Genomic DNA, 18,959 nt, shown 5'->3' with positions numbered 1-18,959 from the left:
CCCCTAGATGTCAGTACGCCCCCTTCCAGGTTATGACAACCAAAAATGTCTCTGACAGAGCAGGAGCACTGCCATCTTGGGCAAACACTGCCATTTTAAGTTCCAGCTCCCTTTCTAACTTCATGTATTTCAAGGAAATCACCTCCCTTCTAACAACAAGCAGCCAGAAAAAGCAGATAGTAAAACACAGATAAGACAGCTCGGGCACACAGGGAGGGGGGAAAGTCTCTTGGGTAACCACCAAACTTCAAACTCATACAATGGGCTCCAGTAAAACAGTGGGCCTTAATAAGCATATTCCTTTCCCTTTAGATGCGCAAAGATAGGGAAGCTAAAAGCAGACTTGCGGGGTATGCCTGCAGCTGCAAGAAAATATATGGGAACAGACACAAAAACTCTCCCTCCCAGATAAGCAAGACAAAGAGACACAGAAACATTCCAAGCTTGTGATAAGCTCTACCACCCTAAACCCTTAAATACTCTTAGTCTGTAAAAAAGAGTGCTCCTCATTAGGACAAACACCTAATGTATGTGGGGCTTAAAACCTAGATGATGGGTTGATAGGTGCCCACCATGGCACATGTATACATATGTAACAAACCTGCACGTTCTGCACGTGTATCCCGAACTTAAAGAAAAACAATAAAGAGTGCTCCTAACCTAACTTGGCCAGAAGCCCCTCTCAGGTTTATTCTTTAAAATAAACCTGTCTCTGACTGTTAAGCCACTTTTCATGTTTCTTTCTTCCTTCTTCAACTCTTACAGTCTCCAAGACATTACCTAACATTCCCTGGGCAAGAAATTCACCCCTGTTTGAGAACCACTGGTGGATTCTCACTCTCTTATGTAAATGCTTTTTATTTGTGAACCCAGTACACAAAAGAATCTAAGGAGAGTTGCTGCTTGTGAATATCATCTCTGTCTCTCACAGTCTGACCACTGGTGGAGTATTAAACAAACCCTTCCTTGATTTCACAGTGTGTCCTCAGTATTTTTATTTCATATTTTTAATAGTCAACAAACCATTATATTGCTTTAAATTTTTGTTGAACCTGGGCCTCTTGGAAGAATGGTATTTGCAAGCTATTACAATGTAACAAATTGCCCTGAAACTTAGTGGCTGAAAACAACTATTAAAACTATGTATTATTTTTCAAAAGTCTACGGATTGGCTGGGTAGATCAGTGATTGATCTGGTCCAGACTCTGTTGATTTTGGTGAGGCTTTCTCATGCATCTGTAGTTACATCTGAGGGGTCAGCTAAGGTCAGGGTGGTCTAGGATGGTCCTGGCTGAGATAACTCAACCCTGTTCCATGTGGTCTCTCCTCTTCCAGCAAGCTAGCTTGGGCTTGTTCACATGTAGTTGCAGGGTTCTAAGAGAATGAGCAGAAACATGCAAGAACTCTTGAGGCTTAGACTCAGAGTTGTCACAAGGTCATTTCTGCCACATCCTAAGGGTCAAAACCAGCCCAGAGTCAAGGGGTTAAGGGATAGGTTCCACTTCTTCATGGAGAATTACTGTAAAGCCACATCTCAAAGGGTGTGAATACAGGGAGGGGAAAAATTAGGGTCCTATTTTGCAATCAGTCTATCATAGATGCATTCAAATGAGTTACTGTAGCCACTCTATTAGTTCCTCCTTGATCATCATGCAAAATCTAAAAATATTTCAGATTTTAGTACCAATGATTCTGATTCCTAGTCAAAAAGCTTCTGTTCCCAAGATGAGTAGAGCAAATACTTTAGGAACCTTAAAATGCTACTTATTGTTCCTTAACATGACTATGACCATATCCAGCAAGGATTTGAAGCTGGTACTTGAGAAACTGCCTCTGGGAATTAAGGGCCAGATAAACTCAACCATGAGTACGAGATCCAAGCCCACAGCCTAACACCTGCCACTCTTGGGTAAAACCAAGCAGTACCCCAAATCTCTTGATCTTCCAGGAAACGGGATGCACTGAGTACATCTGCATGGGCTCCATCATGCATCCTTCTCAGCATGCAAGGAGGCCTGAAGATGTCCGCACAAAAGAACAGCTCTTCCCTCTCGCCAAAGAGTTTATTGATCAATACTATTCATCAATTAAAAGGCAAGTGTGTGTCAATTCCGGGGAGCCCGAGGTGAGTTATCGAATGCTGGAGAGAAAGATGTCAGCCCCAACTTTGCAAACCAAGGCCAAGGCACAAGGCCTCTGCCATACACAGAGGCTTAAAACTGGCTACCCATAGGTCACATCTGTTCCCCAGGAGTGCTTTTGTTTCACCTGCAAAGGGTTGCTTATAATTTGAAAGATTTCAAGCAATTCCATGCCTAGATACATACTCTGAAGAAATTCTCACACCTGTTCACAAGGAACCATCAGTAAGAATGTTCACTGAAACATTGTTTATAGCAGGAAAAAATTAAATTAAAGAACTAACAAGAGACCAGGTGCAGTGGCTCACGCCTGTAATCCCAGCACTTTGGGAGACCGAGGCGGGCAGATTGCTTGAGCCCAAGAATTCAAGACCAGCCTGGCCAAAATGGTGAAATCTTACCTCTACTAAAAATACAAAAATTAGTAGGGCATGGTGGTGCACACCTATAATCCTAGCTACTTGGGATGCTGAGGCATGAGAATTGCTTGAACCCGGGAGGTGGAGGTTGTAGTGAGCCAAGATCACACCACTGCACTCCAGCCTGGGTGAACAGAGCGAGACTCCATCTCAAAAAAAAAAAAAACAAAAGAAAGAAACCACATAAACACCATCAACAGGAGAATGGGTAAGTTATGGTATATTCCAGTGATGGAATACTATACAACTGTAAAAATCAAAGGGATTAGCGCTCTGCATGTTAATGGAATTGAAGTTCATGTTCATAGCTAACTTTGAGCAAAAGAAAGGATAAATTGTAAAAGGATACATCCAGTATAGCACCATTTATATGAATTTTTTTTATTGATTTATTTTTTTGAGACAGAGTCTTGCTCTGTCACCCAGGCTGGAGTGCAGTGGCATGATCTTGGCTCACTGCAACCTCTGCCTCCCAGACTCAAGCGATTCTCTGCCTCAGCCTCCTGAGTAGCTGGGATTACAGGCACGCACCACCACACCCAGCTAATTTTTGTATTTTTTGTAGAGACAGAGTTTTGCCATGTTGGCCAGGCTGGTCTCAAATTCCTAGCCTCAAGTGATCCACCCTCCTCGGCCTCCCAAAGTGCTGGGACTACAGGTGTGAGCCACCATACCCGGCCTATATGCCTATATGAATGCTTTAAACATGCAAAATGACATTGTACATGGTTGAAGGATAGATATACATGTGGCAAAGATATAAACAAGTGTATGAGAATGGTAAATGTCAGGTTCAAGATAGCAGTCACTTCTGGGGACAGAATGGGCTACAGTGGGGAAGTATTCCCCAAGAAACTATTATAGTATTTTTTAGGCTTGGGACATGGGAGTTTATTATATTATCCTGTATACCATTTTGTAAACCAAAAATTTTTCTAACTTTCTAAAATTGAATTCATTGCCAACATTTAAAAATTATAAGAGTTCCCTTTAAAACTCAGATTTCCAGTTTCTCTGGAAAGATTTAGCAGTCCTGGGCCCCCACTCCTGTCAGGTGACAACTGACAGGAGTGGAGCCGTGGCTGCCCGCTTTGGACAAGGCCTGGCTCACTTGTTTGCCACAGTCCCCACCCAGCTGGTTGACTTATATCTACAATGTTCAGCCTTTGTGGCCATTTGAGTTTACAGTGTCTGCTTTATCTTGCATCCAGAAATCAAACTGTTGCATCCAGAAATCAACTTGGAATTTTTTGTAGCTTCCAGCCTCTTGGAATAGCTCTCCCCTTCCACTAACTTCTAATTCAGAAGAGGGGGTGATGTTCCCATGTCCCTTCCTCTTCACTCAGATTTGGCTCCAAAGCCCACATGGAAAGGCTGGAAGAGGTGAACAAAGAGATCGAAACCACTAGCACCTACCAGCTCAAGGACACAGAGCTCATCTATGGGGCCAAGCACGCCTGGCGGAATGCCTCGCGCTGTGTGGGCAGGATCCAGTGGTCCAAGCTGCAGGTAGGTGGTGAAGTCAGATACCTTGAAGAGCCCTTAAATGAGGGAAGAGGGGAAGGGGAATGGATGGAGCTTTAAAAAGGATAAGCTTCTACCAAGGGTACCTGGTAGCCATGGTGACCTATCAGATGATGGTCACGAGGTCCCACATTCCAAGATCACAGCCAGCTCTAGATGATAATCATGTCTTATTTAGCCAACACAGTGCTTTTGCAAAAATGAACTTGCATATCTCTTGGAAGGGAGGGCTTATACTTTTCAGTTGACTGCAGACCTTACCACTCCCTTTTGTCTTGCACCTGCTTAGCCTATTTATCTGCCTACTCCCTGAAGGCATTAGTTTCTGTGTCCCTTGGTTATGATTTTATTTTAGAAAATAGTTTAAAGTTGGAAGTAGATTTGTTATCAAGATCAGGGGGGTTTTGTTTGATTTTTGTTCTGTTTTTTAATCCCTAATCCCTAATAACCTAACAGAAAATGTAACCAGCCCATCTAAACCCCCTCCTTCATTTGCCATTCCTTTCCCACGTTCACTTTCATGCCGTGCCTACTTTTAGGGGATTTTTTTTTTTCTGGTCAAATTGGCCTTGGTTATTAGGATAGAAAAGAGAAAATATAAAATGCAGCCTGGGACTCAGTAATGAGGTGCCCACTTCACCAATGTAGCAGCAGCTGGAGTGGGATCTGGGTTCTCCTAAAATGGGAAGATTGCGCTGGGGGAGCTGGGGAGGGAAAGAAGAGGCAATCAGTTCCCCCCTGTGCCTCTTCCAGGTATTCGATGCCCGTGACTGCACCACGGCCCACGGGATGTTCAACTACATCTGTAACCACGTCAAGTATGCCACCAACAAAGGGAACCTCAGGTGAGCTGACCAGCTGGGCACTGGGGAGCAGGAGGTCAAAAGTCCCCACAGCATTGTACTTTGACTCTGGAGTCAGCTCACCTGCCAGGGAAATGCACCTCATCTCAGGCACACGGGCCAAGCTGGGAGAGGTGTCCTGGCATCTTTTTTTTTTTTTCATTTTTTTTATTTTTTTGAGACAGAGTCTTGCTCTGTCGCCCGGGCTGGAGTACAGTGGCATGATCTCGGCTCACTGCAACCTCTGCCTCCCAGGTTCAAGCGATTCTCCTGCCTCAGCCTACCGAGTAGCTGGGACCCAAGCACCCGCCACCACACCCAGCTAATTTTTTTATTTTTAGTAGAAACGGGCTTTCATGATGTTGACCATGCTGGTCTCAAACTCCTGACCTCAAGTGCTCCACCAGCCTCGGCCTCCCAAAATGCTGGGATTACAGGCATGAGCCACCGCGCCCAGCCCCGGCATCTTTATTCCATACACCATCCCATTTTCCTTCTTTTCTGGGACAAGTGGATTCCTGTGTGGTTTGCAAAACTACAGCAGCGAACATCACGTTCAACCCACAGTTCAGTATCTTTCCTGGAGAGGACAGGAACAAATAGTTGAGATTCCCGGGAATCAGAAAATCCTATTGCTGGTGGTGACCTGCTTTTACTGTGTCTTGCTCTGTCGCCTGGAGACAAACCAAACCAAATCTCCCTTGGTTTAAAAGGCAGTTTCTCTTGCTGATACAATGGGAACTGCTCCTTCAGGTTCCACCCAGCCAAGCCATGCCTTGGACTCGTCTTCACCAATACAAAGAACAAAGCCACAGGGAGCAGGCCGAGGCAGGCAGACATCCATGTGGCTGGTGGCGGCCGCGCTGGCAAGTCTCAGCTGGGAGAGGGACAGGTGGAAATGAACAGCTGGGGCCCCACAGACAGCCGGCTACACTTGTTGACTCTGCCCGCTCACTGCTGCCACGGCATCTGTTCCCAGCCACTGAGCACTAGCCCCATCTTGGAGCCACACAGGATCACTGCAGAGATATTCCCACAAGCGCCCGGGCTTCACTGAGTTCATCCAAAAGTGGCTTCTCTGCATGAAACATGGGTTTTCTTAGATGTGTCTCTTCTCTTCCGTAAGAAGGAAATGGTGTTTGCCAATTTTCTGAGTCCACCAGTAAGAAAACGGCCTGTAATCTAAGCCTGGGCCTGCATGAGAAATTGGTATTTAGGTCTCTTTCCCAAGACAACTCTTTTCCAAGAGACCTCACCCCTTAAAGAATATTAAAGAACCCTCTTGTGTATCCGGACCTGGTCGAGATTAGGCCCTCAAAGAGTTTATGGGCTCTTCTGGTGGATTTCCTTTTTTTTTTTTTTTTTTTTTTTTGAGATAGAGTCTTGCTCTGTTACCCAGGTTGAAGTACAGTGGCACAATCTTGGCTCACTGCGACCTCCACCTCCCAGGTTCAAACAATTTTCCTGCCTCAGCCTCCCAAGTATCTGGGATTACAGGTACACACCACCATGCCCAGCTAATTTTTGTATTTTTAGTAGAGACAGGGTTTCACCATGTTGGCCAGGCTAGTTTCAAACTCCTGACCTCAGCTATCTACCTGCCTCGGCCTCCCAAAGTGCTGGGATCACAGGTGTGAGCCACCACGCGTAGTCTCTTCTGGTAGTTTTCAAATGGGGCTCTGAGCAGGCTCTGAGCATGGGTCACCCCAGTCCCAGCAGTGCACCTCCACTTTTTTCACTGCTGTATTAAGGGGTCTTTGTGAGATCTTCTATTAAAGAAAACATTCAGCAGATTCTTTTTCTTTCTATAGTTTTTAACCCTCATGTCTGAAAGCAATGAGAACTGTATAAGAATGTATACCATGCAGCTGGGCGCTGTGGCTCACGCCCGAAATCCCAGCAAGGTGGGAGGCCAAGGTGAATGGATCACTTGAGCTCAAGAGTTTGAGACCAGCCTGGGCAATATGGTGAAACCCCATCTCTACAGAAAATGCAAAAAATTAGTAGGACGTGCTGGAGTGTGCCTGTAGTCCCAGCTACTTGGGAGGCTGAGGTGGGAAGATTGCTTGAACACAGGAGGTGGAGGTTGCAGTGAGCCGAGGTTGCACCACTGCACTCCACACTCCAGCCTGGGTGACAGAGTGAGACTGTCTCAAAAAAAAAAAAAAAAAAAAAAAAAAAAAAATATATATATATATATATATATATAATGTTATAGGAATAATCTGTGCATAGAGGGGAAGGACAGCAGAGAGAAGAAGAGAGGGAGAGATGCAGGTTTACGCTGTGCTGAGGGAAGCAGGAGAGTACAGGTATAGATGTGTGTTCTGGTTCCTCTGTTGGTCTCAGTTTCTGCACATAGAGTAGGCATCACACCCCACTCACTGGTGTGATTCTAGTGTTTCTAAACACACTTTTAAAATATACACATTACACAAACACCCTTTATCGGATGTTCAACCAGAGAAACAGCAATGTGTTTTAGTGCTGGAGGGAAAACTGTTTGACTCACTCTGTGTTCATCTCCAAGATGGCGCCTCTGTTAAGAGATCTTTAAGAGCATCTTTGACTCTATGTGATTTTGGCCTCCAGTCTGGATTCTAGACTCACCCTCAGCTGTGATGCATCACCCCAGCAGAATTACATGCTAATTGTCTTGTGTAGAGAGTAAGACCTAAAAACCGTGCTCAGAAAGAAGGCTCTATGAAACTAGATGAGACAGGGGTTGCTGTATGGAGGAAGCAGATTTGAGTCAGGTCTTGAACTTGGACATAAAATGGAAGAGGGAGATTCCAGCTAAGGGGATCAGCAGGGACACAGTTTCGGACAGAAATGTATATGTGAGAAGATCTATAAGTAACGAGTTGGACCCGAGATACCATCTTTGTGTTGACACAAGAAGCCAGGACCATGTTTCCATAGCCTGGGATGGGGGACCAACGAGTCCAGCTGGCAAGAGCTCCTGCTGTGAGATGACATTGAACTACATCGTGAAAAAGTTATTTTCCTTTCCTTTTTTTTTTTTTTTTTTTCCAATCCTGATGATGATGTTGAGGAGAAAGGCTCAGTTTGGTGCTAAGATATTGTTAACACCTAATACTTGCTGATCTCCCTTTTAACATAGAGACCAGGGCTCCAGCTAGGACCTTCAGCAGACAACATCTTTCCACAATTAATAAAAGAATACAGCCTTCACTGTTACCTATTTAGGCAGGCGAAGCCAATGGCTGGTGACCTGCAATTTTCTTTTAAATAAATAAATGTGAATACAAATGCAAGCTGATTGCTTTTTAATGATAAGTCTATAAACTTTGGTAAGGAGGGTGGGTAAAGTGGATAAGAATTAATGATGGCTGGGAGAAGACTGGAATCGGGATTCTGTAGTGCATTCTTTTTTTTTTTTCCCCCTTTTTTTGAGATGGGAGTCTCGCTCTGTTGCCAGGCTGGAGTGCAGTGGTGTGATCCCGGCTCACTGCAACCTCTACCTCCCGAGTTCAAGCGATTCTCCTCAGCCTCCCGAGTAGCTGGGACTACAGGCACCCGCCACCACAGCCAGCTAATTTTTGTATTTTTAGTAGCGACAGGGTTTCACCATATGTGCCAGGATGGTCTCCGTCTCTTGTCCTCGTGATCCGCCTGCCTTGGCCTCCCAAAGTGCTGGGATTATAGGCATGAGCCACCATGCCTGGCCTGTAGTGCATTCTTTTTTTTTTTTTTTGAGATGGAGTCTCACTCTGTCGCCCAGGCTGGAGTGCAGTGGTGTGATCTTGGCTTACTGAAACCTCTGCCTCCCAGGTTCAAGCTATTCTCCTGCCTCAGCCTCCCAAGTAGCTGGGATTACAGGCGTGCGCCACCACACCCAGCTGACTTTTTGTATTTTTGTAGAGACGGGGTTTCACTATGTTGGCCAGGCTGGTCTCAAACACCTGACCTCCTGATCCACCCGCCTCAGCCTCCCAAAGTGCTGGGATTATAGGCATGAGCCACCGCGCCCAGCGCGTAGTGCATTCTTAAAGGGAAACAAGGTCTGATGTTTCCGTGGAAATGACTGGCTGCAAAAGAACTCTTTGGAAGACTGGCTCAAGTCAATATTATTTAAAAGTCTCCAGCTAGAAAGAGATTCTTTCCTTCAGCATGGTGGCATGGGAGCTCCCACCCCCTCCACCGTTTTCCTCACACCATAGTTCTGGTGGAGGAACAGAGCACGGCCCATCCCTTCCGACCGCTGCTCCATTGGCCCTGGGGACCTTGGCACGGAGGTAATCTACCCTGAGCCTCAAGCAGCTGTCGCCCTGGGTGGCGCCATGTTTAGTATGTTCCCACAGCGCAAGTCCCGCCCTGATGCCGGGTGTTCCCCTCTCTCCACCACAGGTCCGCCATCACCATATTCCCCCAGAGGACAGACGGCAAGCACGACTTCCGAGTCTGGAACTCCCAGCTCATCCGCTACGCTGGCTACAAGCAGCCCGACGGCTCCACCCTGGGGGACCCAGCCAATGTGCAGTTCACAGAGGTGCGAGCGTTTCCGCCCCCTACCCTGCCCCAACATGGGCTCTTATGTCCCCAGACTTTTACCCACAGACTTTTTCGGGCTTAATACTATCATCACAGGGAGATCCGCTGATGGGGTCGTTTACTCTTCTCCAAACCTGCTTCTCCATCAGGCTGTTCCCCAATCTAATTCTTTTACAGCTGGACATTTGGTCACTTTCATGCCATTACCTCACTCAGCCCTCCTGATGGGAACTGTTTTCCCATTTCACAGATGGGTAGACCGAGTCTCACCAAGGCCAAGTGAGTTACTCAAGACTGCCAAATGAGTAGAGAAGAAAAGCTAGAACTACAGTCCAAATCTCCTGCCTCTCACCAGGAAGGGAAGAGCCGAGAAATGGAAGCCATATCTGGCATCCACATTTTCTGAGTTACGAGATAATGTCAGTTTCATTTCATTCCTTCATTTGTTGATACAACAATTTGAGCCACCCAAGCCTTTGAGTAGGCTTGACTTTGTCTGTCACCAGCATCACTACAGTTACTGGTAGCCCAAGTCAATTCATAAAAGCCACCAGGAAAGTGACTACCACCATCTCCCTGCCCAGAGTTCCTTCCAGGTGGTAGTGCGGGCAGGTAGCACAGGTAAGATATGGTAGCTTATACGGACCATGCCCACATGACAGCACAAGCACATCCCATGTCTAGAATGATCTCAGGCACACAGGCCTGCTACCACCTTTCCTTTATCACCCAAATCATACCCCGCTGAATTTCACCGTTGTCCTTTGCTCAAGCCCCTCCCGGGTGGTACCTCCTTGAAGATGTAGCTGGCAAGGCTAAGGGCTGCTCCACTCCCTCCTGGCTGCCGACTTCATTTGCATGTGGCTTTTCTTATGAAAATGTTATTCTCATAAGGAGGGGACTGTAACCAGGGCAACCAGGAGCTGCACCTGTGCTGTTTTAGAGGCAGCCAGGCTCAGACTCCCTGCTCCACTTGGCTGAGCACTAACTGTGTACTTGGCTGACCTTGTCCTCGTGGTCACCAGAACATAAATGCCCCAACCTCTTCCTCTCGCTCCATCTCTGGAAACCTTGCTGAGCGGGACATGTTCTCCTGTTCCATGATTTGGTGTTTCCTCTTTTTACTAAGCACAAAGAATCATTCCAAACCTAACCATGCAATTTTACCTTTTGAAACCCTCTAACCCTGCCCTGTCTAATAGGGACACATGTGGCTATTGATCACTTGAAATGTGGCCAGTCCCAGTTGAGATGTGCCATAAGAGAAAATATACACTGGATCTTGAAGTCTGGGTCCAAAAAAGAGAGGGAAATAACTCATTGATCTTGGTTTGTTTTTTTTGGGTTTTTTTTTGTTTTTTGAGATGGAGTCTCACTCTGTTGCCAGGCTGGAGTACAGTGGTGCAATCTCAGCTCACTGCAACTCTGAGTTCAAGCAATTCCCCTGCCTCTGCCTCCTGAGTAGCTGGGACTACAGATGCGCACCACCACGCCCGGCTAATTTTTTGTATTTTAGTAGAGATAGGGTTTCACCATGTTGGCCAGGATGCTCTCGATATCCTGACCTCATGATCCGCCCACCTCTGCCTCCCAAAGTGCTGGGATTACAGGCGTGAGCCACCACGCCCAGCCCATTGATCATTTTTAATGTTGAAATAGTAATAATATGGATACATTAGGGTAATATATTTATTAACAAATTAATAGATTCACTGGATTAATAAGTATATTTTTATTTTTAATGTTAAATATATTATTTAAATACACTCATATTGATACTTTATTATTAATAAATTAATGTTGATATTTAATGTATTATTTGATATATTAGATGAATAAGTGTTACATATTTAATTTTAATGTCAAATATATAATTAGAATATATGATAGTAATATTTAATATACTATTAATAAATTAATATTAATATCAAGGACATTGTTGAACTTTAAGATGAGTATATTATTAATATTATTTTCTCCCATGATTTGAAGAAGCCTAGCAAAAAAAAGATAAAATCAAAATTATTTTCACCAGTTGTTTTTTTTTTCTAATGTGGCTACTAGAAAGTTTTAATTACTTAGGTGGCTTGCATTATATTTTTATTGGACAGCTGCTCTAACAAATGCATTTTATACTGTAATTCTAATACATCTGCCTTCATCAAATTCAGCAGATTTTCTTTGTATCTTACAATACCTTATATTATTACAAACACAGAGCTGGCAGCCTGCAGATGCACTTGTTAGTCAGGTTCAGCCCTTGCCCTCTGGGAATTCCAGTGGGCAGGGAAGACCTGGAAAACAAAGCTCAGTACTAGAGGAAGGGTTTGCCCTCTGTCCTGTGGGCCCATGAGAACTCATGCTAGTTACTAGGTTAGTGCAAAAATAATTGTGGTTTCTGCTATTGAAAGTAATGGCAAAACCCGCAATTACTTTTGCACCAACCTAATACATAGTGATGTCAGGGAGAACTCTATAAAGCAGGTGATGTGGTCCAAGAGCCTCCAGAGGAAATGTCTCCTGGGGGCTTGCATTTGGATCTCTATCCACCCCACCCCCACTTCCCACATAAGGGTTGTGTTTGTAGGGTGTGGGGTACAGTGGCATTACCTGGCCGGGTCTGCTTGCAGATATGCATACAGCAGGGCTGGAAACCGCCTAGAGGCCGCTTCGATGTCCTGCCGCTCCTGCTTCAGGCCAACGGCAATGACCCTGAGCTCTTCCAGATTCCTCCAGAGCTGGTGTTGGAAGTTCCCATCAGGCACCCCAAGTAAGAGGGACTGGCAAGGGGTGGGAGAGGGTGAGTGGGTTTGCCCAGTGCCCCTCTTTGCCCAGCCCCATCCCCCCTGGCTTTCTTTCTAGTCCAGACCGAAGCTGAAAAGGGAAAGGAGGGCTTGGTTCCTGTCCTCACTGCGGGCTTGGGCAGAGTGAGTTCCCTCAAGGAGCAAAAAGACCTCTTTGACCAGCCTGGGGACCACCACCTTTTCTGAACCATCTCACTCCTAAGCCATTAACAAGGACCTGCCCTTCTTCCAGCCCTAAGCATTGAAAGAGCAGAAGCACCATACTTTCTTGTTGTGAGCACACTTTTTATTTTCCTGTTCCTTTTTCTTTTTTTCTTTTTTTTTTTTTTTTTTTTTTGAGACAGGGTCTGCTGCTGTTGCCCAGGCTGGAGTGCAGTGGCACAAACATGACTCATTGCAGCCTCGACCTGCTGGGCTCAAGTGATCCTCCCACCTCAACCCCTGCAAGTAGCTGGGATTATAGGGTTACAGCCACACACCACCATGCTTGGCCAATTTTTGTATTTTTAGTAGAGACGGGGTTTTGCCATATTGTCCAGGCTGGTCTTGGACTCCTGGGCTCAAGTGATCCTCCCACCTCAGCCTCCCAAAGTGCTGGCATTACAGGCATGAGCCACTGTACCTGACCCACATTTTCAATTGAGAGAACTGTTTAAAACTCTATAGGATCTGAAGATCAAGATAGAGTTTTAAACAGTTCTCTCAATTGAAATGCAAATCAAAACCACAATGAGATAGCATCTCACCTCAGTTACAATGGCTTATCCGAAAGACAGGCAATAACAAACGCTGGTGAAGATGTAGAGAAAAGGGAACCCTTGTACACTGTTGGTGGCAATGTAAATTAGTACAACCACTATGGAGAAGAGTTTGGAGATCCTCAAAAAACTAAAAATTGAGCTACCATATGATCCAGCAATCCCACTGCTGGGTATATACCCAAAAGAAGGGAAATCAGTATATCGAAGAGATATCTGTACCCTTTTGTTTGTTGCAGCACTGTTTACAATAGCTGCAACACTACGGAAGCAACTTAAGTGTCCATCAACAGATGAATAGATAAAGAAAATGTGGCACAGATACACAATGAAGTACTATTCAGCCGTAAAAAAGAATGAGATCCAGTCATTTGTAACAACATGGATGGAACTGGAGATCATTATGTTAAGTGAAATAAGGCAGTCAGAGAAAGACAAACGTCACATGTTCTTAGTTATTTGTAGGATCGAAAACTCAAAACAATAGAGCTCATGGGCATCAAGAGTAGAAGGATGGTTACCAGAGGCTGGGAAGGGGTAGTGGAGGGGGTGAGGGGAAGATGGGGACAGTTAAGAGGTAGAAGAAAAAAATAGAGGCATGGTGGCTCACGCCTGTAATTCCAGCACTTTGGGAGGCCGAAGCAGAAGGATCACCTGAGGTCAAGAGTTCAAGGCCAGCCTGGCCAACATGGCAAAACCCTATCTCTACTAAAAATACAAAAATTCCCTGGGCATGGTGGCACATGCCTGTAATCCCAGCTACTTGGGATGCTGAGGCAGGAGAATCACCTGAACCTGGGAAGCAGAGGTTGCAGTGAGCCCAAGTTGTGCCAGTGCACTCCAGCCTGGGCAACAGAGCAAGACCCCATCTCAAAAAAAAATAGTTAGAAAGAATGAATACAACCTATTATTTGATAGCACAACAGGGTGACTATAGTCAATAATAACATAATTGTATGTTTTAAAATAAACAGTGTAATTGGATTCTTTGTAACTCGAAGGATAACTGCTTGAGGGGATGGATACCCCATTCTCCATGATGTGCTTATTTCACATTACAGGACTGTATCAAAACATTTCATGTACCCCATAAGTACATGCACCTACTATGTACCCACAAAAATTAAAAATAATAATTAAAAAACTCTACAGAACCTGGTGTGGATCAAGTTCAAAAGGAATTTGGAGTCATGAAGTTGCTGCAAGGTCTCAGGCCAGCAACACAAACAGCATTTGCCCTTTGAGAGTAAAGGACATCCACCGTGAGGCACTAGACTCAAACCTGGGATTGAATAAAATCAAGGGGAGTTGCTAACACACTCAATAATAAGATAAATATAAGAATGCAATATTTTTAAAATCAAAATTAATGTTTCATTTTATTTTTCTAATTGATGTCTAATAAGTGCATATATTCATGAGATATATAATGATGTTTTAATACATATAATGTATAGTGATCAGATCAGTGTAATTAATACACCCATCGTCTCAAACGCTTATCCTTTGTATTGGAAACATTCACTATCCTTTCTTCTAGCTATTTGAAAATGTATATTAATGTTAACTATAGTCATCCTACAGTGGTGTAGAACAGTAGAACTTATTCCTTTCTAGCTATAATTTTGTATCCTTTAACAAATCACTCCCCATTCCCCCTTCTCCCTCCCCCTCCCAGCCTCCAGCATTCTCTGTTCTACTTTTTACTTCCATGAGATCAACTTTTTTTTTAGCTTCTGCCTATGAGTGAGAATATTCAGTGTTTAACTTTCGGTTCCTGGTTCATTTCACTTAACATAATGTCCTCCAGTTCTATCTATGTTGCTGTGAGTGACATGGTTTCATTCTTTTTTATGGCTGAATGGTATTTCAGTGTGGGGAGAGAGAGAGAGAGAATTAATTTGGAGTTCATGACTCCAAATTTCTTTTGAATTTGATCCACACCAGACCTGGTAGAGTTTTTTTTTAATTATTACTTTTAATTTTTGTGGGTAGATAGTAGGTGTATATATATATATGTATGTGTATATTTATGCGGTACATAAGACGTTTTGATATGGGCATGCAATGTGAAATAAGCACATCATGGAGAATGGGGTATTTATCCCCTCAAACATTTATCCTTTGAGTTACAAACAATTAAATTACACTCTTTAAGTTATTTTGAAACATACAATTGTGTTATTATTGACTGTAGTCAGTATATGTAACATATCACACATTTTCTTTATATCACACCGTATATATAAAATATCACACATTTCTTTATCCATTCATCCGTTGTTAGACACCTAGGTCGATTCCATATCTTGGCTACTGTGAATAGTGCTTCAATAAACACAGGGTTGTAGATATCACTTTGACATGTTAATGTCCTTTCTTTTTTTTTTTTTTTTTTTTTTTTTGAGACGGAGTGTCACTCCAGCCCAGGCTGGAGTGCAGTAGCGCCATCTTGGCTCACTGCAACCTCCACCTCCCAGGTTCAAGCCATTCTCCTGCCTCAGCCTCCCAAGTAGCTGGGATTACAGGCACGAACCACCACGCCCAGCTAAGTTTTTGTATTTTTAGTAGAGACGGGGTTTCACCATGTTGGTCAGGCTGGTCTTGAACCCCTGGCCTCAAATGATCCACCTGCCTCGGCCTCCTAAAGTGCTAGGATTACAGGTGTGAACCACTGTGCCCAGCCTGATTTCCTTTCCTTTGAATAAATGCCCACTGGTGGGATTGCTGGATCTCGTGGTAGTTCTATTTGCAGTTTTTTGAGGATCTGCCATACCGTTCCGCATACTCCTGTACTAGCCTATATTCCCACCAACAGTGTATGAGAATTCCCTTTTCTCTGCAACCTTGCCAGCATTTGTTATTTTTTGTCTCCTTATAATTGCCGTCCTAACTGTGATGAAATGTTATCTTATTGTGGGTTTCGTTTGCATATCCCTGATGTTGAGTGATGTTGAGCATTTTTTCCTGTATTTGTTGGTTATCTATCTTCTTTGGAGAAATGTCTGTTCAGAGCAAGTGCCCATTTTTTAATCCAATTGTTTGGGTTTTTTGCTTTTGAAATGTGTGAGTTCCTTGTATATTCTGGATATTAATCCCTTGGTGGATGAATAGTTTTCAAATATTTTCCCCCATTCTTTAGGTTGTCTTTTCACTCTGTTGCTTGTTTCTTTGCTCTGCAGACGTTTGTTAGTTTAATATAATCCTGTGTGTTTATTTTTGCTTTTGTTGCCTGGGCTTTTGAGGTCTTATTCATAAAATCTTTTCCCAGACCAATATCCTGAAGCATTTCCCTGATGTTTTCTTCTAGTAGTTTTATAGTTTCTGGTCTCAAAGTTAATTTTTTTAAAAAACAGCACATGATGAACAATATATCAACATTTTCAATAAAGATAGGATCCAGCTCAGGACTGAGATTAGGGTCAGATGAACGAGGTGTCATACAAGTGTAGGGTGGAATCCTACATTATTGTTCATCATATATATACATAAATTTTGATTTTTTAAATGTTTCTTTAAAATATTGTATAAATAAATAATAGCATTGATCCTAATTATTGGGTTTTTATTAGGTTGATGCAAAAAGTAACTGTGGTTTTTGCCATTACTTTTAATGGCAAAAGTAAACTTAAGAGGGGGAAACTATTCAGTTGGTGCAAAAGTAATTGCAAAACCACAGCTACTTTTGCATCAACCTAATAGCTCCCCCCACTTAAATTTTACACCCAAGGATAGTGCCACACCTGCCTCACCCTAGTCCCAGCCTTGGAGAGGGAGCCGGTGTCCTGAGGCTCCTGACACTGCCTGATATCTGGGAACTCACCCAGTTCCTTGGTGAAATGTAGCCTATATTTATTCATTCATTTATTGGCTCATCCAACACAGTTCCCCATGCATGCCAGGCATTGTGCTAGCTTTTGGAGCTGACTCAATCCCTGCCCCCACGGTGCTTATGATCTCAAGGAAGAGAAGTTCTTACACACATAATTACTCAAATAACCACTTAATTTTAATAAAGTGCTGCAAAGGAAATGTATGGTGCCTAGGATGAAATCCCCTGACCAGCTGGGCCTCAGGGAAGGCTTTCCAGAATAAGCATGATTTTAGCTGACAATTAAAGTATGAGTAAGAGCTGGAAGCACAGAAGGAAGGGAGAAGGTCCCAGGAGGAAGCCTGCATGACAGAGCGAGACTGCATTCCCCTACCCCCCAAAAAAAAGAAAGAAAGAAAACGTTTGGGTGACAGAGTTTGGCTCTGAAGTTTGGCTGCCTGTGCAAAGGCCCTGAGGGTAGGAGGGTGCTCAGTGGGGGAAGGGGGAGAGAGGTCCCCACACTTTCTCCTGGACTCACTTTCAGGGTGGGTTTGAGAGAGAAACGGCAGCCTAAGGCAGTAGTTTCCAGGCCTGGATATCCATCTGAAGCACCTGAGAAATACGTTAAAAATGCACATTCTCAGGCCCCAGCTGCAGAACCTGCGATTCCACAGATCTGAAGCAGGGCCCAGGAACCATATTCTGACCTTGTCAGTCCCAGTCCATCCTTGGCATTTCAGCATCTCTAGATTCAAGCTGTCCCGCCCATGAGACACCTGCTCCAGGTGAGCTGGGCCCTGTTGCTCCCTGCAGGTTTGAGTGGTTCAAGGACCTGGGGCTGAAGTGGTACGGCCTCCCCGCCGTGTCCAACATGCTCCTAGAGATTGGCGGCCTGGAGTTCAGCGCCTGTCCCTTCAGTGGCTGGTACATGGGCACAGAGATTGGTGTCCGCGACTACTGTGACAACTCCCGCTACAATATCCTGGAGGTAAGGGCCCTCTCTGGTCACCACAGGGGAAAAGCACATAGCAGAGGGTGCCAGCTCAGCAGTCCCCTTCCCCACGGCGAGCTTGGTGGCTTGGAAACTTGAAGGGGTTAGAATAGAATTGCAATCCCAGAGAAGCCCCTGGAAATGCCAGGGGCATCCATGTCTTTAACAACAATGAAAATAACAGCAAACACGCACATAGCACATAGCACGTGCTAACAGCATTCAAAGCACTGTTGCTGTGTTCCATTCTCATTTCATCCTCACCTGAACCTTGAGGTATGAGAATCCCCCTTCGACAGATGACAAGCTCAAGGTCACACAGCTAGCGGGCAGCAGGGCTGGGAAATGTGTCTGGTTTGACTTCATGCTCCAAGTTCATTACCACTCCACTCCGCTGCCTCTCGGTCTTAAATCTTGTTAGAAGAGCTTGAGGATGACTGACAAACTCGGGACATATTTAGTGTCTTTTCTAAAAAACAAGGGAGGAGGGTTGGCAGTGGTTCCCCACTCTAAGCATTTCTCGGCAGAGGGTCTGATTCCCTCCCGGGCTGAGTCATCCGTATCTACTAAAAAGTGCTGGAGCGGTGCTTCCTGAAGCCCAACTTTGGTGAAAGCATCATGATTGCTGTGTTTTTGTCAGCAAATGTCTCTAACAACACTCTGCTGCTGTTGGATTTGTTTCAAAAGAGGGCACTGAGAAACAGAGAAGTTAAGCCCTGGGCCTGTGTCACACAGGAGCTAAGGCACAGAACCAAGATTAGAACCCAGAACCGAGCATCAGGCTTGTGTTGTTAAAAATCCACCGGTTGGCTGGGCGCGGTGGCTCACGCCTGTAATCCCAGCACTTTGGGAGGCCGAGGCAGGCTGATCATAGCCTGGAGTTCGAGACCAGCCTGACCAACTTGGTGAAACCCCGTCTCTACTAAAAATACAAAAATTAGCCAGGCATGATGGCTTGCGCCTATAATCCCAGCTACTCAGAAGGCTGAGCCAGGAGAATCGCTTGAACCGGGGAGGCAGAGGTCACAGTGAGCCGAGATTGCGCCACTGTACTCCAGCCTGGGCAACAGAGCGAGTCTCCATCTCAAAGAAAAAAAAAAAAGCCACCAGTATCACTGTGGAAAACAGATGCCAGGGATCCTCAGCTTTGCCAC

At 44.7% G+C, this 18,959-nt stretch overlaps 1 protein-coding gene across 3 annotated transcripts in view; it reads left to right on the top strand.

The window, feature by feature from the left end:
- The window catches only part of NOS1 (nitric oxide synthase 1), a 151,039-nt gene that overhangs the window by 71,748 nt on the left and 60,332 nt on the right, over nucleotides 1-18,959 (top strand). For all 3 annotated transcript variants that reach the window (XM_009426346.5, XM_016924328.4, XM_063785030.1), the window contains 6 exons: nucleotides 1,949-2,094; nucleotides 3,907-4,069; nucleotides 4,838-4,929; nucleotides 9,298-9,439; nucleotides 12,072-12,211; nucleotides 17,628-17,802. In XM_009426346.5, the coding sequence (XP_009424621.2) occupies nucleotides 1,949-2,094; nucleotides 3,907-4,069; nucleotides 4,838-4,929; nucleotides 9,298-9,439; nucleotides 12,072-12,211; nucleotides 17,628-17,802 (858 nt within the window). The remainder of the gene's footprint in view (nucleotides 1-1,948; nucleotides 2,095-3,906; nucleotides 4,070-4,837; nucleotides 4,930-9,297; nucleotides 9,440-12,071; nucleotides 12,212-17,627; nucleotides 17,803-18,959) is intronic.

The sequence above is a fragment of the Pan troglodytes genome, chromosome 10 (genome assembly GCF_028858775.2).
Source record: "Pan troglodytes isolate AG18354 chromosome 10, NHGRI_mPanTro3-v2.0_pri, whole genome shotgun sequence".
Classification (NCBI taxonomy): Eukaryota; Metazoa; Chordata; class Mammalia; order Primates; family Hominidae; genus Pan; species Pan troglodytes.
Note: the sequence above shows the minus strand (reverse complement) of the source record. Positions and strands in the feature narration are given on the sequence as shown.